Source organism: Centroberyx affinis, unplaced genomic scaffold (genome assembly GCF_046629955.1).
Source record: "Centroberyx affinis isolate AG114_WGS23_722 - 3 ecotype Tasmania unplaced genomic scaffold, CSIRO-AGI_Caff_v1 ptg007831l_1, whole genome shotgun sequence".
NCBI classification, from domain to species: Eukaryota; Metazoa; Chordata; class Actinopteri; order Beryciformes; family Berycidae; genus Centroberyx; species Centroberyx affinis.
In genome coordinates, this window is record NW_027283929.1 from 45,001 (window position 1) to 70,465 (window position 25,465).

At 44.4% G+C, this 25,465-nt stretch overlaps 1 protein-coding gene across 1 annotated transcript in view; it reads left to right on the forward strand.

Moving 5' to 3' along the window:
* Positions 1–25,257, forward strand: part of LOC139639835 (netrin-G2-like) — a gene marked incomplete at its 3' end in the record, with an annotated part of 27,752 nt that extends 2,495 nt beyond the window's left edge. Inside the window, exons 2-8 of the mRNA XM_071513986.1 lie at positions 12,948–13,206; positions 13,468–13,613; positions 13,910–14,148; positions 15,354–15,526; positions 15,624–15,647; positions 24,476–24,643; positions 25,120–25,257. Of these exons, the coding sequence (XP_071370087.1) occupies positions 12,948–13,206; positions 13,468–13,613; positions 13,910–14,148; positions 15,354–15,526; positions 15,624–15,647; positions 24,476–24,643; positions 25,120–25,257 (1,147 nt within the window). The remainder of the gene's footprint in view (positions 1–12,947; positions 13,207–13,467; positions 13,614–13,909; positions 14,149–15,353; positions 15,527–15,623; positions 15,648–24,475; positions 24,644–25,119) is intronic.
* Between the last annotated feature and the right edge of the window lie 208 nt (positions 25,258–25,465).

The window sequence follows — 25,465 nt, forward strand, 5'->3', positions numbered from 1 at the left end:
CTGACCTGTCTCCACCTGTTGACCTGTCTCTACCTGCTGACCTGTCTCTACCTGTTGACCTGTCTCTACCTGTTGACCTGTCTCCACCTGTTGACCTGTCTCTACCTGTTGACCTGTCTCTACCTGCTGACCTGTCTCTACCTGTTGACCTGTCTCTACCTGCTGACCTGTCTCTACCTGTCTCTACCTGTCTCCACCTGTTGACCTGTCTCTACCTGTCTCTACCTGCTGACCTGTCTCCACCTGTTGACCTGTCTCTACCTGTTGACCTGTCTCCACCTGTTGACCTGTCTCTACCTGTTGACCTGTCTCCATCTGTTGACCTGTCTCTACCTGTTGACCTGTCTCTACCTGCTGACCTGTCTCTACCTGTTGACCTGTCTCTACCTGCTGACCTGTCTCTACCTGTCTCTACCTGTCTCCACCTGTTGACCTGTCTCTACCTGCTGACCTGTCTCTACCTGTCTCTACCTGTCTCCACCTGTTGACCTGTCTCTACCTGTTGACCTGTCTCTACCTGCTGACCTGTCTCTACCTGTCTCTACCTGTCTCCACCTGTTGACCTGTCTCTACCTGTTGACCTGTCTCTACCTGCTGACCTGTCTCTACCTGTTGACCTGTCTCCACCTGTTGACCTGTCTCTACCTGTTGACCTGTCTCTACCTGCTGACCTGTCTCTACCTGTTGACCTGTCTCTACCTGCTGACCTGTCTCTACCTGTTGACCTGTCTCTACCTGCTGACCTGTCTCTACCTGCTGACCTGTCTCTACCTGTCTCTACCTGTCTCCACCTGTTGACCTGTCTCTACCTGTCTCTACCTGCTGACCTGTCTCCACCTGTTGACCTGTCTCTACCTGTTGACCTGTCTCTACCTGTTGACCTGTCTGCACCTGTTGACCTGTCTCTACCTGTTGACCTGTCTCTACCTGCTGACCTGTCTCTACCTGTTGACCTGTCTCTACCTGCTGACCTGTCTCTACCTGTTGACCTGTCTCTACCTGCTGACCTGTCTCTACCTGCTGACCTGTCTCTACCTGTCTCTACCTGTCTCCACCTGTTGACCTGTCTCTACCTGTCTCTACCTGCTGACCTGTCTCCACCTGTTGACCTGTCTCTACCTGCTGACCTGTCTCTACCTGTTGACCTGTCTCTACCTGTCTCTACCTGCTGACCTGTCTCTACCTGTTGACCTGTCTCTACCTGCTGACCTGTCTCTACCTGTTGACCTGTCTCTACCTGTTGACCTGTCTCCACCTGTTGACCTGTCTCTACCTGTTGACCTGTCTCTACCTGCTGACCTGTCTCTACCTGTTGACCTGTCTCTACCTGCTGACCTGTCTCTACCTGTTGACCTGTCTCTACCTGCTGACCTGTCTCTACCTGCTGACCTGTCTCTACCTGTCTCTACCTGTCTCCACCTGTTGACCTGTCTCTACCTGTCTCTACCTGCTGACCTGTCTCCACCTGTTGACCTGTCTCTACCTGCTGACCTGTCTCTACCTGTTGACCTGTCTCCACCTGTTGACCTGTCTCTACCTGCTGACCTGTCTCTACCTGTTGACCTGTCTCTACCTGCTGACCTGTCTCTACCTGCTGACCTGTCTCTACCTGTTGACCTGTCTCTACCTGTCTCTACCTGTTGACCTGTCTCTACCTGTCTCTACCTGCTGACCTGTCTCCACCTGTTGACCTGTCTCTACCTGCTGACCTGTCTCTACCTGTTGACCTGTCTCCACCTGTTGACCTGTCTCTACCTGCTGACCTGTCTCTACCTGCTGACCTGTCTCCACCTGTTGACCTGTCTCTACCTGCTGACCTGTCTCTACCTGTTGACCTGTCTCCACCTGTTGACCTGTCTCTACCTGCTGACCTGTCTCTACCTGTTGACCTGTCTCTACCTGCTGACCTGTCTCTACCTGCTGACCTGTCTCTACCTGTTGACCTGTCTCTACCTGTCTCTACCTGTTGACCTGTCTCTACCTGTCTCTACCTGCTGACCTGTCTCCACCTGTTGACCTGTCTCTACCTGCTGACCTGTCTCTACCTGTTGACCTGTCTCTACCTGTCTCTACCTGCTGACCTGTCTCCACCTGTTGACCTGTCTCCACCTGTTGACCTGTCTCCACCTGTTGACCTGTCTCTACCTGCTGACCTGTCTCCACCTGTTGACCTGTCTCTACCTGCTGACCTGTCTCTACCTGTTGACCTGTCTCTACCTGCTGACCTGTCTCTACCTGTTGACCTGTCTCTACCTGTCTCTACCTGCTGACCTGTCTCTACCTGCCGTGAGGATGGACAGTGTAAACTCTGAGCAGAGCTCTGTGCTTCCTGGTTTCACAAACCTCAGAAGACGCGGCACTGAGAACCGGTCGGCGATGTGAGAGCGAGACAGAGAAGGTTACCGAGGAGAACCGGAGCGGCGGTCAGATGACAGGCGACGTTCTTCTGTGAGAAAGAGAAAAGAGCAGAAAAGCTTCAGGTGGATCGTCGTCTCCTCGCCTGCCAGACGCTCGTAACACAGTTTCTGTTTTTTACTCAGATCCTCAGACGGTCTCGACCAGGCCTGGAATTTCATCATTTTAGGGGCAAGGCCACTTGGCCTTTGGTGTTGTCAATTTTTTGAGGGCACAAAGGCCAAATGCCAGGGCAGCAAGGCCATCAAATAAAACAATGATTTTAAGTCCACAGAAATAATGAATTTAACTTAAGGGTTAAGGATGATTTTATTTTTAGTACATAGTATAACTATCAACGTCCATTGTTTTGCAGTTTTTAGCTACATCCTGAAAGCACTTCTTCAGAATCTTCTCCCTCTGCTGCTTGTTTGGCATGACGGTTGCTGGGAAAAAAAAAAAAATGAATGAAAGTAACTTTAATGTTGTAACGAAGCCAGCTACCGGTGTTAGCCTACCTAACATAAAAACATAACATTGATTTGACAGCTAGCTAGCAAGCATTAGCTAACGTTACGTTTGTTAAACTTAATGTTACAAACATTAGGCTATAATACTCATTAGGCACGTAACACTTCTTAGGCCACTGGGTCAGCCAGGTCAACGTTGTAGTGATTTACGAGCAATGCGTAACATTATATGTTGAGTTTCTTGTCTTATTCGTTTGCTAATTTATCAAACTTTCTTACCTCAGCTCAGTCGACCTTCTCTTCTCAGAAGTTACAGCAACAGAAGTTGAAGTCACAGCTTTGCAGTATCGGCACATCAGGATGAGTTTGATTAAGTCTCCTGGTTGGCTGCTAGATTTGTGTCAAACTATCGTCATAAACAGCCCGGTTTTCCAGCGGTTCAGACCGGGCTCGAAATCGAACCCACCACTGGTTCTGTGAGCAGAGTTTACCTTGATGTTGCCCAATAAGAATTCAGAATCTCAACAAAAGACGCTGGTGTCTAAAAACCGTTTTGACAGGAAAGAGGCAGAGGAGAAAACGGCAAAATCAGCCGGGGCATCAAGGCCACTGTGGCCACAGGGCATATAACTTTTTGAGGGGCATAAGGCCAAACTGAGGGGGCACGGGGGGCACGGCCTTCATGGCCCCTCCTGCCCCTCCTGCCCCTCCTGCCCCGGTCTCGACTGTTTGTTCGTGTTCGGCTCTCCCTGTCCTCCGTGTTGTGGCGATCTGCATGAAATCAGATCTGCCGGTTCACACCGCGCGGCCACGGATCAGATCCGGATCGGGTCCAGGCACGTACCAAAGTGGCTCAAATCTGATTTGAAAAGATCAGATTCCAGGTGTTTTGTGGAGTTCAGTCTCAGATCAGATGCAGCAGGCAGACTGGCCTGAAGTCTCAGAAAGAGGTTTAGTGGTCAGTTGGTCAGTTCAGTTAAACGGTTAGTTAGTTGTTTGGTTGTAAAACCATGAAGCCAAACTTCCTGTTTATCTTACAAACTGTCCGTCTGGTCTCACTGTAACCGTTACCACGGCAACCACAACTAACTCCTAACTCCTAACAACTAACCCTAACTCCTTCCACCTAACTCCTAACTCCTAACTCCTACCTCCTACCTCCTAACTCCTACCTCCTAACATGAGGGCAGCTCAGCAGCTTCAGTTCAGTCTGTGATGAATTTTACATGAGTGTGTGTGTGTGTGTGTGTGTGTGTGTGTGTGTGTGTGTGTGTGTGTGTGTGTGTGTGTGTGTGTGTGTGGCCTATTCCATGCTGGGACAGTGTTGTTCGTTTTCTCTGTGGACCCATTAAGAGGCGGAGAGGAGAGGAGAGGAGATGAGAGGAGAGGAGGAGGAGAGGAGGAGAGAAGAGAAGAGGAGAGGAGAGGAGGAGGAGAGGAGAGGAGATGAGAGGAGGAGAGGATGAGGAGAGGAGAGGAGGAGAGAAGAGGAGAACAGGAGAGGAGAGGAGAGAAGGAGGAGAGGAGATGAAAGGAGAGGAGGAGGAGAGGACAGGAGAGGAGGAGGACAGGAGAGGAGAGAAGGAGAGGAGAGGAGGAGGAGAGGAGAGGAGAGGAGGAGGAGAGGAGAGAAGGAGGAGAGGAGATGAAAGGAGAGGAGGAGGAGAGGACAGGAGAGGAGGAGGAGAGGAGAGAAGGAGAGGAGAGGAGGAGGAGAGGAGAGGAGGAGGAGAGGAGAGGAGAGGAGAGTAGGAGAGGAGAGGAGAGGAGAGGATGGAGAGGAGAGGAGAGAAGGAGAGGAGAGGAGAGGAGAGAAGGAGAGGAGAGGAGAGGAGAGGAGAAGAGAGGAGAGGAGAGAAGGAGAGGAGAGGAGGAGAGGAGAAGAGGAGAGGAGAGAAGAGGAGAGTTCAGTGTTTCCTTCTTCTCAATAAAACCAGAAGACTCTTCTTCTCTTCTTCAGTCTGAGCAGATAAAATGTCTGCAGCTCCTTCAGATAAAAACTTTATTGATCAACTGATCTGGAAACAGTTTTAAGCCACTGCATCTGTTTCACTGTCAGCTGTGCTTACTCTGGTTTTTACGTTAATCTTATTGATCAGCAAAGTGGAAATATGAGACTGGCCAACAGATCTTCTGTCTAAACTGAGACAGAACGTAGAAACTGATGAAACCGTCCTGCCACCTGTTTGATATTCCAATTTTATATTGCATTTCATTTCATACCTGTGATTATTAACTTGGATTGCATATTCATGTTTGAGAGGTTATATTGAGAAGAGTATTGCATTTTCTCCCTTGAAAGGTTGAACGTGCCACAAACCCAGAAATGAGTTTTTAAAAGCAGATTTCCAGACATTTCCTCCAGCGAGCCTCGTGCCCCAGACCCTCAACTTTTCCTGCTAAATGCCCTTTAAAGATTATTCTGATGCCATTTCTGCTTCATTAGACAGACAGTTCACAGCGAACAGAGACGAGAGAGACAAAGAGACAAAGAGATGAAAGAGACGAAGAGTTTAAACTCCCCAACAGTATCTGGAGCAGTTAGACGACAACATTAAAATACTTCTGACAGGTTCATGCTTCAATAATTTAACTCTCTTAACAATATTTTTATTGGGGTTTTTCAATCATAACAAACAGTACCATAACATAAAAAAGGATGAACAAAACATCCCATGTGGAGTTCCCCGAACGAACCTCACCCCTTCCCATTCCCTCTCTAGTCATAGAGCTCCCGGTCCACAAGAAGAACAGATTAGGTGTCTACAAAACAAGTCTGGATCATGTGTCGCTCCGCCCTAATGTTTGATACATTTTATAGAAAAATTAAACCAAAAGAAAAAAGAAAAAAAAGAAAACTACTAGTAAAGTATTTCCCCATTAGAGTGTTGATGCCTTTCATTCACCTGTCAAGGCAGCCTATTAACGGCTCTTTAAATTAAATACAATCAAAGGTCACTGGCTATCAACAGAAGGTTTAGCTGCCTGGTTTAAAACCGTCTTTAAATGAGGATTATTTAAAATTTGTTTTATAAAGTAAAAAATTTGATATTGGGAGTGTAAAGACATAACTAAGATTTAACAGTATGTAGACAAAGCTTACCCTTAACAGAGTAACAAAAAAATATATTTCTAACAGTGTAACACAAAGAAAACAACTAACTTTAACCATACACATATCCTAGATAAATTGGGGTTTTTTTAACAGTGCAAAGACAAAATTTTACTTTGACAGTGTACAAAAAGCAGATTTGGGCATTTTTTACTGTAAAGATACTTTGTAGCCTATAGTAGGCTATAGATACTGAAGCATATCCATTATGTTAGTCAAATCTCCATGGTAATCTCACCATACGTTTTCACAGATCCGTTCCATCTCTGACCTTCTCCTGGATCTTGTTCAGGAATGCGTGTACATCCGTAGAAGAGAAGAGGCGAGAGTTAACCTTCCTGTGTCACCCGGAAAGATGATGGATGTTTTATTCCATAACGCAGTCCCATGCTCTGCGCTTCTTATCCGTCTCCTTGGCAACGTCGTGGAAAAACATGATATCATACTTGTCAAAATGGATTTCCCCTTTGCCATATGCAGCCGACATCACTTTGGTTTTGTCCTTGTAGTTTAAGAACTTCATCAGAAGTGTTCTGGGCGGTGCGTTGGGGTTCGATCTAAGGCCAGTTGGAACTCTGTGCTCCCGGTACTTCGAGGATCCATTTGTCCAGAAAGGCACATGCGTCTCTCCCTTCAGCGTTTTCAGGTAGGCCTACCAGGCATACATTAGATCTGCAGCTGCGGTTTTCTAGGTCCTCCATTTTTGCCGTCAAACTCTCAACCTGTTGTCTCAGCTGTTTGGTTGTTTTATTCAGCGCTGAGGCATCGTCTTCCACCGCTCCGAGACGTTCCTCGGCCTCCGTTAACCGGCCAGAGTATTGTTGTAGTTCACCTTGGATAGATTGTATTGACTGTATCACTGTATCAAATTTTTTCTTCCTTCTGATCTTTCTTTAAATTGTGAATTGCACTCAGAATTTCACCTGAGGATTCATCCGGCGACGGGTCGTCTCTCTCCTCTTCCTCCATGGCGAAAGTTAGTTGTTGTGAGGAAGGTGGCGATTCTCCTTCAGTTGAAGTTTCAGTATCATTTTTAGTCGTTTTCCTGCGTCCAGGCATTGGTTACGCCGTTATGATCGAGTAAATTACGTTTTCTATTTATCTCCCGCTTTTCAAAGGGTTTATTACAATATTAGAGCAGAGCGACATGACCGAATGACGACTTTACTTTATACTTCAATACATTTTACTGCTAATACTTCTATACTTTTACTGAAGTAAACTTTTGAATGTAGAACTTGTAATGAAGTATTTTTCCTTTTTTGACATTTTTTATTTTTATTTTGGAAAAGCATTCATTTCACATTCATCTTTGTACAGAGTATCAGTATTACTGCAAGTAGATTCACATAAAATTATGCAAATTTTAAAACAAAAAATGTTGCAGTATGTTTGATAACCATTTTACAGCCTAGTTCTTCCAGAGGTTTTCTTTTATAACATTAGCTTTGATTATTTACAGTTGAACATGGGATGCTTTCACCTTAGATACTATGAAGGGTTGAAGGGGAAAAAAAGAGAAAATGAATAAAGACCGACCTGTTAGATGTAATAAAATAATATAAATCACATTATATTCTCACTCATTTATTCTATCAAGTCAGCTAAAGTCTGACCTTATAGGTTTAATGTACTCAGTCCACTTGGTCCAAATCTGGAAAAAAATTTCCTTTTTGGATTTTGAGGGAAAATGACAACCTTTCCATAATATATATTTCATATATTCTTTCTATCCACTCATCAGTGGTGGGTGGTTCTGATTTTAGCCACTTCCTCGTAAGAGCCTTTTTACTTGCTGTCAGAAGTATTTGTACCAGTTTTTTATCATTGATATCCCACCCTTCAAATGAGATGTCACCCATGTACACAGTATCACATCTAAAAGGAATGTTGACTCCAAAGACATTATTAATATGTTTATGAATTTCCTGCCAATAAGGCACAATAACCTGGCAGTTCCAGAAAATATGGAAGTGATTTGCGTCATTTATCCCACATAGTCTCCAACAACTACCACTGATGTTGTTTTTGCAAGGGCGTAATAAAAAACCTTACAACATTTTTCCAACAGAATTCTCGCCATGTAGTTGAACTAGTTGAATTTCATTGTGCTTGACATATTCTTCTCCAGCCCTCCTCTGAAATATAAAAATTTCCCTCCTTCTACCATTTCTCTTTTATATACAGTGTATTCTCAGACTTGGACTGGAGAATGCCATTATACATTCTGGAGATAATCTTATTACATGTAGTGGACTTGGATATTGACAAGAATATTTTCATGATTCCTGTCTCTCCAGTTGCTAAAGCTACACCCAGGTTCTGGTTGAAATAATGCCGAACTTGGAGGTATCTATAGAAATCATTTCGTTCCAGACCATGTTTTTTCTGTAAGGATTCAAAGCTCTGGAATGCACCCTTGTGAACAAATGTATTTTTAATTAGTAAGGCCTATTGTGATCCATTTTTGAAATCTATCATCAGATCTATTTGGAACAAATTCTGTATCGTAGGCACACCACCATAACAGTTTAAATGAATCACCTAATTTGACTGTCTCCTGCCAGGTTTTCAATAATATATTAATCCAAGGGTCATCTTTGTTTACCATCTTATTTTGTAATTCAGTATCTGCTATAGGTATCCCTTCTATCATTGCACTTTCAATTTCTTTCCATCTTGCAGAGTATGCTGGTGTACACAAGCAAATTAATGGCCTTAGCTGTGCTGCATAGTAGTATTCTTGTAAGCAGGGGAGACCCATGCCACCAAGTTCCTTTATTAGTTGTAAAGTTTTATACCTGATCCTGGGTTTTTTCCCTTGCCAGAAGTATCTGGATATCAACCTGTTCCGTTCCATAAACTGCTTGGTCGGTATCTTCACTGGAAGAGTCTGAAAAAGATAAAGCATTTGTGGTAGAATTTTAATCGACTCTACTCTGGAACTCAAAAGCAGAATAACATTCCATCTTAGTATGTCTGACTTTATCTTTGCATTTAATGGGCCATAATTAAGGTCGAATAATTTTGAGATATCTTTAGACAAGCCGATACCCAGGTACTTGATTGCATCCCATTTCAATTAATATTTTCCTCTAATATGGTTGGGTGGGTCGTAATTAAATGTGATTACATGAGTTTTCTGTACATTAAGCTTATAACCTGAGAGTGCCCCATATTTTTCTAGTAGACTTATCAGTTTTGGGAGTGACTGTGTAGGCTGTGTTAGGTATATCAATACGTCATCAGCAAATAGAGCCAATTTTTTTGTTCCCCCGATAACATATGTATCCCCTTAATATCTGCATTTTGTCTAATCCGTTGGCTCAAGGGTTCCAATATCAAGGCAAAGAGGAGTGGTGAGGCACAGCAGCCTTGTCTTGTTCCTCGTTCCAGGATGAATGAATTTGATAAATCACCATACATTTTTATTCTTGCGGATGGTTTGTCATATAGCGCTTTAAATGTTTTAATGATAGACTTGTGAAAGCCGAATTTTGATAACACTTTGTATAAGAAAGACCATCTGACTGAGTCAAACGCCTTCTCAGCATCTAAACTTATAATGGCTGTCTCTATTTCCTGTTGTGTGGTGTGTCTAATAATGTGCAGTGTTCTCCTGATATTATCTTGTGTTTGTCTTTGTCAGATGAAACCTGTCTGGTCTAAATGGATGAGTTCTGGTAGAATATTTTCTATTCTCCTGGACAGTATGGATGTGAACAATTTATAGTCCACATTTAATACATTAATGGGACGATAACTACCGCAATCTAGTTTGTCTTTCCCGTCCTTTGGTATGACAGAGATGCTTGCATCCCTCCATGAGGATGGAATTTCCCTTTTCTGTAGAACCCAATTGAGGGCTTTCAGTAATGTTGGACCCAACTGTTACTGCATTGATTTATACCACTTGGAAGTGAAACCATCTGTGCCCGGGGATTTATTTGCTTTTAATCTCCCAGTTGCTGAGTATAATTCCTCTTTTGTTATTTCAGCTATTAATTTTTAATTTTGTTCATTAGTAATAGAAGGTAGATTCAATGAAGCTAAAAATGACTCAATCTGAAGGTCGTCATTAATTGGTGGTTGGGAGTACAGTGATTTATAATACTTTTCGAAACTCTGTTGGATTCTTTCGAGACTTGTCTCAATCTCTCCTGAGTCAGGATTTCTTATCTTGTATATAGTATTGTCTGCTTGTTGTTTTCGTAGTCTGTAAGATAGAAGTTTCAAAGATTTCCCACCAACTTCATAATAACGCTGTATTGTATTTCTTGTGTATTTATTTCATCTATTTTGGTCCTTATTTTCGTAATATCTGATTTAGCCTCTTCATTCAAAGTGTCTACATGGTCTCTCTGTAACTGCTTTAATTTACTCTCCAGATTTTAAAGTTTTTGCTTTCTAAGTTTCTTATCATGAGAAGTGATAGATATTATTTTTCCCTAATTACCACTTTAAGCGCATCCCATAGCACAGATGGAGTCACCTCGCCATTGTCATTCAGATCTAAGTATGTTTCAATTTCGTTCTTTAATTTTTCTTTGGTCAGTGGATTATTTAAAATATTTGAATTCAGTTTCCAAAGCAACCTAACCTAACCTGGAAAACGAATGATGATTTAATTTTCATTTCAAAATGGAAAACCGAAATATGCAAGGCATTGTCCGTTTTCCTGGTGAGAAACAGCAGATACAACATTTACAAAGGACTTGATTTTCTTTTTCTCCTTTGTAAAACAGAAAATAAAATAACAAAAATTAAAAAAGCCCATTTTGGGATTGCAACCTGAATACAGAGCTGAGCGTCTTTCAGCTCCATCAAGGCCTGGAGAGCAGAAAGAGGAGAGAGAGAAGCAGAGAGGAGGAAAATAGAATGACCAAAAAATACACAGACCCAAAACTCATTTCCATAAAGGAGTGAAGTCAGTCTGGACCTCAGAGGAGCTGCAGGTGAGCAGCAGTGTGAATCAGATACCTGTTGCTACATAATGGAGCCAAAGCTATGAAGTGGGAGCTGAGAGTGTTTGTAGGCCATGTTGCTATGGTGACAGATGATTATGTTGCAAAACCGGACTGCGCATTTACATTGTCCGGTCAGGACTACCAACTGGACATGTAGGCTAATAAATAATAATAATTAAACCTGACTTTCCGGTCTAAAATGGGCATCTGACAGCCAAGGTTTTGTGGAATCAATAATTGATTCTTCCCTGTATTTTTTTCCTGTGTGCCTTGGTACCAGAAAGATCGGTAGGCCTATCTATAAATTTGTTGTATGAAGAATTAACTAGTTGATTGCTCCTTGGTGTGGGCTAAACACCGTATTGGATTGTTATGGCATAGCTTCATAGTTTTTCATTGGCTATTCACATTTGAGTTGTTGACGAGTCACACAACCCGACTGCCTCCAGATTCTGGTCTGTTCCCCTCACACACTTAAAGATTTTCTCTGCCAACTGGCCACGCCAACTGCCCCAAAATCTTCAGACTAGTGCAGACCAGGACAGACTCGGCCCGATTGTGAATCCTGGCTAAAATCGGGGCGATAGTTGTCTAGTGTATCCCCAGCCTTAGTCATGCCGGGTATAGGGTTTGGAACTGGATTTGTTGATCTTTCAGAGCCTTCCGTACCTCTGCGTATTCCCTTCACTTTTGGAGAATGCGTGGTGCATAGTCGTTGTCCAGGTTTATTCGCTTCCCCTGCCAGGTAAAACCTTTCTTTTGCCACGCCAAACGGATTATTGTTTCCTTTGTTCTGAAGCTGAGGAATTTTGCCAAGATGGATTTTGGTTGAGCATCCTCCGGTGGTTGGGGTCCGAGTGCGCGGGCTCTTTCGATTTGAAGAGTTGTTTCGTCGGGTATGTCGAGATTTTCTCTGAGTAACATTTCCACAAAGGAGATCAAGGATGGCGAATCTTTTTCTGCTCCCTCAGGAACTCCATATATCTAATGTTTTCTCGCCTGGAGCGGCTCTCCTGGTCAGTTATTTTGGCATCTAGTTTGACTTGTAGCTTCAGCATTTCTGTTAGGATATCTTCTGTGTTTTGGATTCTCTCTTCAGCTTTCACTATTCACTCTTCAGCGTCGTCCAGTCTGGTGTTCGTTTTCACGATTTATCCCTTAATGTCCTCAAGCTGCTCTTTATTATCTTGGCGAAAGCCCCTCAGCTCCCGAAGAATCAGCTCCAAATCAGCAGTCTCTTCCCAAGGCATTTGCATCACTTCGCCTGCTTGTTTGCTAACATTAGCGTTAGCTGGTGAGTGGCTTCGAAGTTGCTCGGTTTCTCTATCGTGTATTTCTGGTTGCTGTGTGTTTTTCTTTCTGGTATCCATTGCTCCCCCTTTCAATTCGAGTTTAGTTTGATAGAAAGTTTGCACTTTTTGGGGGGTTCAAAATGATCTAGTCGGGAACGGTCGGGAGAGCTTTCACTATGCTGCCATCTTAGTGCCCCCAAGTCCCCCATGCTTCAGTAATTTAACTCAGAATGACGACTTTACTTTTATACTTCAATACATTTTACTGCTAATATTCTATACTTTTACTGAAGTAAACTTTTGAATGTAGAACTTGTAATGAAGTATTTTTCCATTATGGTGTTGATACTTTTACTCAAGTAAAATGTCTTACTGGAGCTTACTGACTAACCAGCTGGTAAACAGTGTGTGTGTGTGTGTGTGTGTGTGTGTGTGTGTGTGTGTGTGTGTGTGTGTGGTGATCAGAGCCTTATCCTGTCCTGACTTTAGCTGCAACTGCCATCTGTCACACACACACACACACACACACACAGTGAGGTGAGGTGTGAGCAGACAGCAGATTAGCGGTCTGACCAGTGTTAATCCCTGACACACCTAACATGTATGTCAGTAGGACACACACACACACACACACACACTCATTCACACTCATTCACACTCTCACTGTCTCTCTCTCTCTGATCTGTCTGTCTGCCTGTCTGTTTCTCTACAGGAGAACCCGTATCTCTGCAGTGATGAGTGTGATGCGTCCAGCCCGGACCTGTCTCACCCCCCCCAGCTGATGGGAGACAGGGAGAGGGGCGGGCTCATCACCTATTGGCAGACAGTCACATGGTCTCGGTATCCTGAGCCGCTATTGGCTAACATCACCCTGTCGTGGAACAAGAGTCTGGAGCTGGTTGATGACATCATCGTGACCTTCGAGTACGGCCGGCCAACCATCATGGTTCTGGAGAAATCCCTGGACAAAGGTGATTGGTCCGTTTTAACTTATCACAACGCCTTATTGGCTGTTTTTGGTCTGCTCTAACAATGTCTAAGGTCTGGATCTATTAAAGGTCTGGACCCGCTAAAGGTTTAGATCTACTAAAAGTTTACTATTACTATTCTACTATTTCCTATGGAAGGGCGCAAATTCCGTGCTCACCGCCGGCTGCGCGGCGGATTGTGGACATTTCCACCGTGGTTGGTCATGGTTGGTAATAACTGGTATTATTATGGTAATATTCCAGGTGTAACATGGCAGCCCTACCAGTTCTATGCTGATGACTGCATGGAGGCCTTCGGCATGCCAGCCAAACAGGTGCGGGACCTGGCACCCAGCAATCTGACCCGGGTCATCTGCACCGAGCGCTACTCCCGCTGGGTCGGAGCAAAGGTGGGTTCTGCTTCTGGTTCTGCTTCTGGTTCTGCTTCTGGTTCTGCTTCTGCTTCTGCTTCTGCTTCTGCTTCTGCTGGTTAGATGGGGAGCACAGAGTAGGAACCAGGATATAGAAACAGAACATATAGATTGTATCTAGGTAGATGTAAACACAGCTATGAAAACATCCGTCCATATCTGGGTTTACTCTCCAACTAAATATACAATTATCCACATTCACCCACTGGTTTGCTGACTGATTAATTGACCAATAGGAGACTGGCATGGTGAGTGACAGAGTGTTTGACCAATAGGAGGAGAGGAGCGTGGTGTTCGAGGTGCGCGCTCGGTTCAGGGTGTTTGCAGGTCCGAAGCTGATCAACATGGACGCTCTGTACACCAGGATGGAGAGCATGAAGGGACTGAGAGAATTCTTTTCTTTCACCAACCTCCGTCTTCGTCTCCTCCGGCCGGCGCTGGGCGGGACTTATGTCCAGAGAGACAACCTGCTCAAATACTTCTACGCCATCTCCAACATCGACATCCCTGCCAGGTGACCAACTAGCCAACATTATCTACCAACAATAGCCACATCTACCAACAACTAGCCACATCAACCAACAACTAGCCACATCTACCAACAAGTAGCCACATCTACCAGCAACTAGCCACATCTACCAACAACTAGCCACATCAACCAACAACTAGCCACATCTACCAACAAGTAGCCACATCTACCAGCAACTAGCCACATCTACCAACAACTAGCCACATCAACCAACAACTAGCCACATCTACCAACAAGTAGCCACATCTACCAGCAACTAGCCACATCTATCAACAACTAGCCACATCTACCAACAACTAGCCACATCTACCAACAAGTAGCCACATCTACCAGCAACTAGCCACATCTACCAACAACTAGCCACATCAACCAACAAGTAGCCACATCTACCAGCAACTAGCCACATCTATCAACAACTAGCCACATCAACCAACAACTAGCCACATCTACCAACAAGTAGCTACATCTACCAGCAACTAGCCACATCTATCAACAACTAGCCATATCTACCAACAACTAGCCACATCTATCAACAACTAGCCACATCTACCAACAACTAGCCACATCTACCAACAACTAGCCACATCAACCAACAACTAGCCATATCTATCAGCAACTAGCCACATCTATCAACAACTAGCCACATCTATCAGCAACTAGCCACATCTACCAACAACTAGCCACATCAACCAACAACTAGCCACATCTATCAACAACTAGCCACATCTATCAGCAACTAGCCACATCTACCAACAACTAGCCACATCTATCAGCAACTAGCTACATCTACCAACAACTAGCCAAATCTACCAACAATTAGCCACATCTACCAGCAACTAGACACATCTATCAACAACTGGCCATAACTGCAAACAACTAGCCACATCTGCCAGCAACTAACCATCTACCAACAACTAGCCATGACAACCAACAACTAGCCCAAACTACCCATACCATCCAACACCTACCAACATCTACCAGCAACTAGCCACATCTACCAGCAACTAGCCACAACAACCAACAACTAGCCATCTACCAACACCTAACCACTCCTACTACTACTCTACACTATACTATACTAGACTATAATATACTATGCTATACTAGGTTAGGAGCATTTATTGTGTGTGTGTGTGTGTGTGTGTGTGTGTGTGTGTGTGTGTGTGTGTGTGTGTGTGTGTGTTCCCCAGGTGTAAGTGTCACCTGCATGCAGCTCAGTGTGTGTTGCGTGACGCCTCCCTGCAGTGTGAGTGCGACCACAACACCGCCGGTCAGGACTGTGAGCGCTGCGGCCGCGGGTTCAAATCCCGCAGCTGGAAGCCAGGATCCTTCCTGCCGCTGCCCACGGGCACTGCCAACACGTGTACGCACACACACACACACACTGCTGAAAAAAACACACACACACACACACACACACTCACAAACATACTCACTAACGTATGGTCTCTCTCTCTCAGGTGAAGCAGCAGAAACAGTAGCCAGTAAGTTCTGTCTCTCTGTCTGTCTGTCTCTCTGTCTGTCTGTCTGCCTGTCTCTCTGTCTCTCTGCCTGTCTGTCTGTCTGTCTGTCTGTCTGTCTGCCTGTCTGTCTGCCTGTCTGTCTGTCTGTCTGTCTGTCTGTCTCTCTGTCTGCCTGTCTCTCTGTCTGTCTGTCTGCCTGTCTCTCTGTCTCTCTGCCTGTCTGTCTGCCTGTCTGTCTGTCTGTCTGTCTGTGTCTCTGTCTGCCTGTCTGTCTGTCTGTCTGTCTGTCATCATGTTTCATTGCTTCCAGTCATTTTTCAGTCCCTGAACCTGGTCACATGATTACATAAGTTAAACAGGGTGCATTCTGGGAGAAAAGTCTGAACCTTAATCTGTTATTTAGAAGGAGTTAACACACACTGTCTGACAGATGGTGTGTGTGTGTGTGTGTGTGTGTGTGTGTGTGTGTGTGTGTGTGTGTGTGGATCAGTGTTAAACCCTTGTTAGCCCACCTCAACATGACAATCAGGACTTAACCTCAGAGACCACCTTCACACACACACACACACACACACACGCACACACTAGACTGGGGTTTGGAAGTAAATATGACAGAAAATGCAACAGAAAGGATGAAGCTTTTCAAGATTAAAAAATATCAAATGGACATGTTGGACATGTTGGATATGTTGGACATGACATGTCGGACATGTTGGACATGTTGGACATGTTGGATATGTTGGACATGACATGTCGGACATGTTGGACATGTTGGATATGTTGGATATGTTGGACATGACATGTTGGACATGTTGGATATGTTGGACATGTTGGACATGACATGTTGGACATGTTGGATATGTTGGACATGTTGGATATGACATGTTGGACATGTTGGATATGTTGGACATGTTGGATATGACATGTTGGACATGTTGGACATGTTGGATATGTTGGACATGACATGTCGGACATGTTGGACATGTTGGACATGTTGGATATGTTGGACATGTTGGATATGACATGTTGGACATGTTGGACATGTTGGATATGTTGGACATGTTGGACATGACATGTCGGACATGTTGGACATGTTGGATATGTTGGATATGTTGGACATGACATGTCGGACATGTTGGACATGTTGGACATGTTGGATATGTTGGACATGTTGGACATGACATGTCGGACATGTTGGACATGTTGGATATGTTGGACATGTTGGACATGACATGTCGGACATGTTGGACATGTTGGACATGTTGGATATGTTGGACATGTTGGACATGACATGTCGGACATGTTGGACATGTTGGATATGTTGGACATGTTGGACATGACATGTCGGACATGTTGGATATGTTGGACATGTTGGATATGTTGGACATGACATGTCGGACATGTTGGATATGTTGGACATGTTGGATATGTTGGACATGACATGTCGGACATGTTGGATATGTTGGACATGTTGGACATGTTGGACATGTTGGACATGACATGTCGGACATGTTGGATATGTTGGACATGACATGTCAGACATGTTGGATATGTTGGACATGTTGGACATGATATGTTGGACATGTTGGACATGTTGGATATGTTGGACATGTTGGACATGACATGTCGGACATGTTGGACATGTTGGATATGTTGGACATGTTGGACATGACATGTCGGACATGTTGGACATGTTGGACATGACATGTCGGACATGTTGGATATGTTGGACATGTTGGACATGTTGGACATGACATTTCGGACATGTTGGATATGTTGGACATGTTGGACATGGCATGTCGGACATGTTGGACATGTTGGATATGTTGGACATGTTGGACATGACATGTCGGACATGTTGGACATGTTGGACATGTTGGATATGTTGGACATGTTGGACATGACATGTCGGACATGTTGGATATGTTGGACATGTTGGACATGACATGTCGGACATGTTGGACATGTTGGACATGTTGGACATGACATGTCGGACATGTTGGAGATGTTGGACATGTTGGACATGACATCTCGGACATGTTGGACATGTTGGACATGGCATGTCGGACATGTTGGACATGTTGGATATGTTGGACACGACATGTCGGACATGTTGGATATGTTGGACATGTTGGATATGTCGGACATGTTGGACATGTTGGACATGACATGTCGGACATGTTGGAGATGTTGGACATGTTGGACATGACATGTTGGACATGTTGGATATGTTGGACACGACATGTCGGACATGTTGGATATGTTGGACATGTTGGACATGACATGTCGGACATGTTGGACATGTTGGACATGTTGGACATGACATGTCGGACATGTTGGAGATGTTGGACATGTTGGACATGACATGTCGGACATGTTGGAGATGTTGGACATGTTGGATATGTTGGACATGTTGGACATGACATGTCGGACATGTTGGAGATGTTGGACATGTTGGACATGACATGTCGGACATGTTGGAGATGTTGGACATGTTGGACATGACATGTCGGACATGTTGGAGATGTTGGACATGTTGGATATGTTGGACATGTTTTGAATGAATTTGACTGTATTTAGTTTGCTGACTGTTACAATGAAGCAGCGTCAGCATATAGACATGATCTGGACTCTAATGATGCTCTAATCAAGTGCTGACTTGATTTTTACCTTTATCATAGCAACTGTATCTAGTTTGGCCACTGTTATATATAGTTTTACTAGTTTAGGTACCGTTATATATAGTTTTACTAGTCTGGCCACTGTTATATATAGTTTTACTAGTTTAGGTACCGTTACATATAGTTTTACTAGTATGGCTACTGTTGTCATATATGCGGAGCTTTCTGCTGCGGTCTGGAATAACAGCTCAGGATCGGTGCGTGATGCCAGCGCCCGGCGGAGGAATTGTGTCTGTGTAGCCGGCAGAAGCATTTCCGTATGACGGTGACATCACAGACCAATCCTTGGGCTGATGCCTACGAAGTCTCTGGTGCAGGGAATACAGTTAACACAGGGGCTTGACTTGAAGATGGCAGAGGGAGCATGTAACATTGAGGACGGAGAGGAATTGATACCGAAGGAGTTGCCATGGCTACTTTGACAAATAGCCTACATAAGTTTAGGCAAAAGGCAAACTAAAATATATAAATAAACAAATACATATAGGAGGGAAGAGATGGGGAAAAATAAGGGGACAGAGGAAAGGTGTATATTACTCTGAAATATATATTGTTATAAGAGCAGTTATTTGGAAAGGCACAGCTTGTTTTATAATAAACAATTGAACTGAACATTTTTTTGCTGCCTATTTGTTTGACTGACAGTTTTTCTTGACCACTGAGATAACATTGATTTGGCATGTAGTTGGTTCATTGTAAAAAATAAAATAAAATAAAAAGTAGCTTTGATGTAGCAAACTACTTTTGCTCAATAGCTACATTTCTCTGGGAGATAGCTGAAATGTAGTGGAGCCTCATTTAATGTAGAGTGACTGGTAGCTTAGCTGACTACATTTTCCAAGCAGCTTGCCCAACACTGCTAGTATGGCTACTGGTATATATAGGTTTGGCTACCGTTATATATAGTTTTACTAGTTTGGTTACCGTTATATATAGTTTTACTAGTTTGGCTACCGTTATATAGTTTTACTAGTTTGGCTACCGTTATATATAGTTTTACTAGTTTGGCTACTGTTATATATAGTTTTACTAGTTTGGCTACCGTTATATATAGTTTTACTAGTTTGGCTACCGTTATACAGTTTTACTAGTTTGGCTACTGTTATAGATACTGTTACTAGTTTGACTACTGTTATAATTGGCTACTGTTATATATACAGTTACTAGTTTGGCTACTGTTATATATAATTTTACTAGTTTGGCTACTGTTATATATAGTTTTACTAGTTTGGCTACCGTTATAGATACTGTTACTAGTTTGACTACTGTTATAATTGGCTACTGTTATATATACTGTTACTAGTTTGGCTATTGTTATATATACAATTATTTGTCACTAACAAGCTAGAACTGTGCTCCAACATGGCCACCAGAGGATGTGTTACATCACCTGAAAGCCCTCTTTACGTCAGATTCAGCTACAGTAGCTTTTAATGGCATTGACACCGCTGTCCACTCTACTAACAACAGAGTTTCACTATGAGGGAAAATAACCTTTGTCAATTTTACTTGACAAACATTACTAACATAATAAAACTGTTAGTCAGCCTCAAACTACGTCAAACATTTCAAACTCATGTCCAATACATGTTTAGCTGTCACATGCTGTAAATCACTGGATTATAAACTGCCAGTCAGCTGGAACATGAAAAATGTCTTCAATACAAATCCCAACATAAAGCTTGTCGGGGACAATAGTCATCCAACAGAGGAATCTATACTGACATTCCAGAAGATGAAATAATGAAAATAATACAAAGGATGACAGACAGTCTGTAAACAGCTGACGACTGATTCATTCTTATAAAGAATTAATGTAACAGTGACAAACTCCAGACTCCCTCAACCAAATCTGGACACACACTTTGATATGAAATTTGATATTTAACTTCTCAAATATGTATCATTTCATGTCACTTGCCTTTCTGCAAAAACAATGCACTAACAGGCTTGAAATCACATCAACATAATGCATGTCCGGATTTGGCCACTGTTGCATTAATCTTTTCTGCCAAGGTTGGTTCTGATGTTAGGAAGTAGAGTTGGAGTAGCTGTAGACAAGAAGCCTGAAGAGGTTGTGTTTCTAGTACTGAGTGATGACTCTTCTTCTCTGACAGCGGATGGTGACTCTAGCTCAACAGCATCTGATGGACCCTCTGCCTCATCAGATGGAAAGACTGACACAACTACTGACAGTACACCAACTACTACTACAACTACCAGTAGTGATAGTACACCAACTACTACTGCTACTACTACTACAACTGCCACTACTGACAGTACACCAACTACTACTACAACTACGAGTAGTGATAGTACACCAACTACTACTGCTACTACTACTACAACTACCACTACTGACAGTACACCAACTACTACTACTACAATTACCACTACTGACAGTACACCACCTACTACTAGTACAACTACTACTACTACTTATTTCTTGACTTCTGGCCTAGCCATTACATCCACTGACAGCACAGGGAGTCCTGTCACTGTTACAGACACAGGCAGTACTGCTACTGCCCTGGCTTCTACTGATACATGGACTATTACTACTGGAGACGCTAGTAGTAGTACTACTACTGATACTAATACTTTATTTGACACTAATACAAAAACTGACAGTGCTACTGGTACTGCCATGACAGATGCTAGTACTACAACATTTACTAGCACTACTGATACTAGTGATTTTACCAGGACTAGGACAGAGTCAGACTCTACTACTACTTCAATCAGTACTGATACTACAGCTTTTACTAGTACAGTTGGCACTGATATCAGTACTGTTCTAAGTACTAGTACTATAGCTACTGATGCCTTTTCAGACTTTAGCAGTACATCATTTGACAGCAGTACTACCACTAGCAGTACGACTGACAGAGCTCCATCTAGCAGTCCAGCGCTGGAAACTGGAGACACTCCGTCCAACCCAGCTGGTTCGGACATCTTTCCCACTGGTCCCACAGTAACAGACACTACCATTACCAGTACCACTAGTAGTCCCACCAGTCCTACCAGTAACACCAGTACCAACAGTCCCACTAGTTCAGGCCGCAGTACTGACTCTGAGGTGTCTATTTCTGACCCAGTGACTCCGCCCTCTGACTCCACATCCTCAACAGACAGCACAGACCCAGCCCTCCTTGGCACTAGTACTACAAACCAAGATACAAGTACTGCCATTCCTGATACTAGTACAACAGTGTCAACCAGCAGTCCTAGGCCTTCTGCTGGCAGCGCCGTCACCTCTGTGCCACCGCCCCTAGCAACCACCCTAACGCCAGCCAATGATGGAGCTCCTTCTGGCACTGCTACAGCAGGTGTAGCTCTGCCCAGTCAGTCAGTCCCAACCAATCAAGCTTTTGATGTTGACTCTCCTCCCACTGACAGTATGGTAGCTCCACCCACTGCAGGAGCTGACCTTTCTCCTACTGCACCTCCTCCTGATGTTCCTCCAGACTTCTCCTCCTCCTCCTCCTCCAGGCCCCCAGACAGCTCTACAGATGGAGCTCCTCCTGATGGAGCTCCTGCTGTGCCTCCTTCTCCTCCTACAGATGCTCCATCAGACACATTAACATCTCCTCCCCTACCTGTGGCTACTGATTCTCCTCTTCCAGCTACTGACTCACCTCTGGACACCTCAACATCTCCTTCTGATGCAGGAGGAGATTATGTCGTGCCAGACGCAAGCTCCTCCCCTCCAGATCGACCGGCTCCATCTGCCGATTCGGCCCCTCCCCTTGATTCTACCTTCCCTCTAACAAATGCTCCAAATTCAGTTGATCTTGGACCAGATTCCGGACTAGATTCCGGACTGGACTTTCCACCAGTACCTGTCAGTGAGCCTGCTGGATATCCTACTGGCTCTGTTGATGATGCTGGACCAGATTCAGTGGATCCTAGAGTGGATTCCATTTCAACAGTGCCAGACACAATGGAAACAGGAAATGGCGGACCAGATTCTGCTGCCACTGGATTGGTTTCACCTACACCAGATCCTGTAAGTCCTGTTCTATATTCTGGCCCAGATTCTCCTCCAGCAGTAGATGATCCTGGAGTAGATTCCTCCCCTTCAGCACCTCAGACAGAAGGAAAATCTTCTGGAGTGGATTCTGCTGCCAGCAGACCAGCAGAGGGAAGAAGTGGAGAGAATATCAAATCAAAACAAGAGGCAAAAGAGGAGAGAAAAGAAGAGAAAGGTATACAATGAAGAGCTGTGATGCTGTTTGGTGATTGGTCAGATAAAAGAATGGATAGAACAGGCTGTGTTTGAAATCAGATACTAATGTACTACATACTACATACTTAGTATGTAACCCTAGTATGTCTAATAACATTGGTAGCATACTCAGAAATCCTTGCTAATGTAGTATACATCCGGGTACTTTTCACATACAGCATACTCACGTTATGTCACACTTAGACTGTTTAGTGTGGACAGCACATGGTTTCGAACACAGCCTCACATCACCTGACACGGCTGCTATAGAAAGTTTAAGTTATCATGAAAATGAGCATTGTTTCATGCAAGGTCGAGTCTGGACAGCTGTTGAAGTAAATAAGTAACTAGGTAAATAAACCAAAAACTCTTAGAAGTTGGAGACGTAGTGAGTGTTAAAGAACCAAACTATGTTCAATTCCCATCTATTCAGCGCCTTTACATGACATTCCATCAAACTGTATTTGAGTGAATACTGTGGCTCACTTCTTCAATAGAAATAAAAGGTTAAAATGAATGAATCACTTTTTTCTCCTCTGACCTCTGACCTCTCCATCACACACAGTCACTGAGGCCAAAGAGGAAAAGAAAGAAAAGGAGGGAGAGAACAAGAAAAATGACTATGAGAAAAAAGGTATAACATCTAGCTAATGTAGCTGCACCAGCCAGCTAGCAGCAGTAGTAATAACAGTAGTAATAGTAGTAGTAGTAGCAGTAGTAATAACAGTAGTAATAGTAGTAGTAGTAGCAGTAGTAGTAACAGTAGTAATAGTAGTAGTAGTAGCAGTAGTAGTAACAATAGTAATAGCAGTAGTAGTAGCAGTAGTAGTAACAGTAGTAATAGTAGTAGCAGTTGTAGTACTTTTTAGAGATCTGATGTGTTTCCTTGTGATCTTGTGGGATTTAGTTCCTCGGTTCTATAGAGGATGATTTGGTCGGATCCATTAAACAGAACAATGAGGAACCGATTAGAGCTGACTGCCATCAACTCTCATTAGGAGCTCTGAAGCAGTCGTCCGATGTGATTGGTAGTTGTGTAGCAGGGGTCAGATCTGATTGGTAGTGCTGACCCCTGACCTTAGCTGCTGTTTGGCTGTTACCATGGTTACATGCCTTACTTTGTGTCCCAAGCGACCCAGAAGATTCTCATTCCAGGAGGTCCAAAGTTCAGCCAACTGTCAAAAATCGCCTATGTCACTTTCCAGGGTAAGACCCCCTGACTCCTCCCACTGTATCCTGGCTCCTCCCCCTGGAACCTGACCCCTCCCCCTGGAACCTGACTCCACCCCCTGGAACCTGACTCCTCCCCCTGGAACCTGACCCCTCCCCCTGGAACCTGACTCCTCCCCCTGGAACCTGACCCCTCCCCCTGGAACCTGACTCCTCCCCCTGGAACCTGACCCCTCCCCCTGGAACCTGACCCCTCCCCCTGGAACCTGACTCTTCCCCCTGGAACCTGACTCCTCCCCCTGGAACCTGACTCTTCCCCCTGGAACCTGACTCCTCCCCCTGGAACCTGACCCCTCCCCCTGGAACCTGACTCCTCCCCCTGGAACCTGACTCCTCCCCCTGGAACCTGACTCCACCCCCCTGGAACCTGACCCCTCCCTCTGTACCCAGCTACGGGGGAGAATCTACAGAACCTTTAGAGTAACAGAAAGAAAGAAAGAAAGAAGGAAAGAAAGAAAGAAAGAAAGAGAAAAAAGAAAGAAAAAGAAAATAAATTACCTATGTGGATGTAATTTATATTTATTGTTTTATTTAGTTCACTGAGTTTACTGAGTGTAATGGTCTCTCTCTCTCTCTCTCTCTCTGTCTCTGTCTCTCTCTCTCTCTCTCTCTCTCTCTCTCTGTCTCTCTCTCTCTGTCTGTCTGTCTGTCTCTCTCTCTCTCTCTCTCTCTCTCTCTCTCTCTCTCTCTCTCTCTCTCTCTCTCTCCAGACTGTGAATGTAATGGTCACTCTAACCGCTGTAGTTACATTGACTTCATCAACGTTGTGACGTGTGTGAGCTGTAAACACAACACCCGCGGACAGAACTGTCAGTTCTGCCGCCTCGGTTACTATAGAAACGCCTCGGCAACGCTCGACGACGAGAACGCCTGTACCGGTCAGTATGGAGGCCACACACACACACACACACACACACACACACACACTCCAGGTAGTCCATGCTGGATGATGGGGCGGGGTTATATATAGAGGCGGGGCTATTTGTGATTGGTCAGGTTCACTGTCACTGCAGCTGTCACATGACCTGACTGAAACAATATTAAACTGTTTAATACTCTAATGCTTTGTTTTTTCTTCCTTAGGATTGGATCAGATTATACTGATCACTCTAAATCTTTTTTCATCTGAGTGAAACTATTTTTAGTTTCTGACACTTTGCTTCTGGTTTGAGGTCAAAGTTCACCCACTCACTCTCATCCTAAATCCTTATTACTGTAAAGTGTATCATGTTTCTCTGCTGCCACCTAGAGGCAGCCTGTTGCAAGTAATAATAATGTGTGTGTGTGTGTGTGTGTGTGTGTGTGTGTGTGTGTGTGTGTGTGTGTGTGTGTGTGTGTGTGTGTGTGTGTGCAGAGTGCAGCTGTGACCCTCGGGGCAGTGTGACTCCTCGCTGCAGTGACTCCGGCTCCTGTCAGTGCAGAGAGGGAAACACAGGGAGGCGCTGCGACTCCTGCCAGCCGGGATACAGCAGGAAGGGCGGAGCCTGTGAGGGTGAGGGGGGGGGGGGGGGGACAGGAGGAGGGGTGGAGCCTGTGAGGGTGAGGGGGGGGGGGGGGGGGCAGGAGGAGGGGTGGAGCCTGTGAGGGGGAGGGGGGGGCAGCAGGAGGGGTGGAGCCTGTGAGGGGGAGGGGGGGGGGGGCAGCAGGGGGGGGCAGCAGGAGGGGCGCAGCCTGTGAGGGTGGGGGGGGGGGGGGGGGAG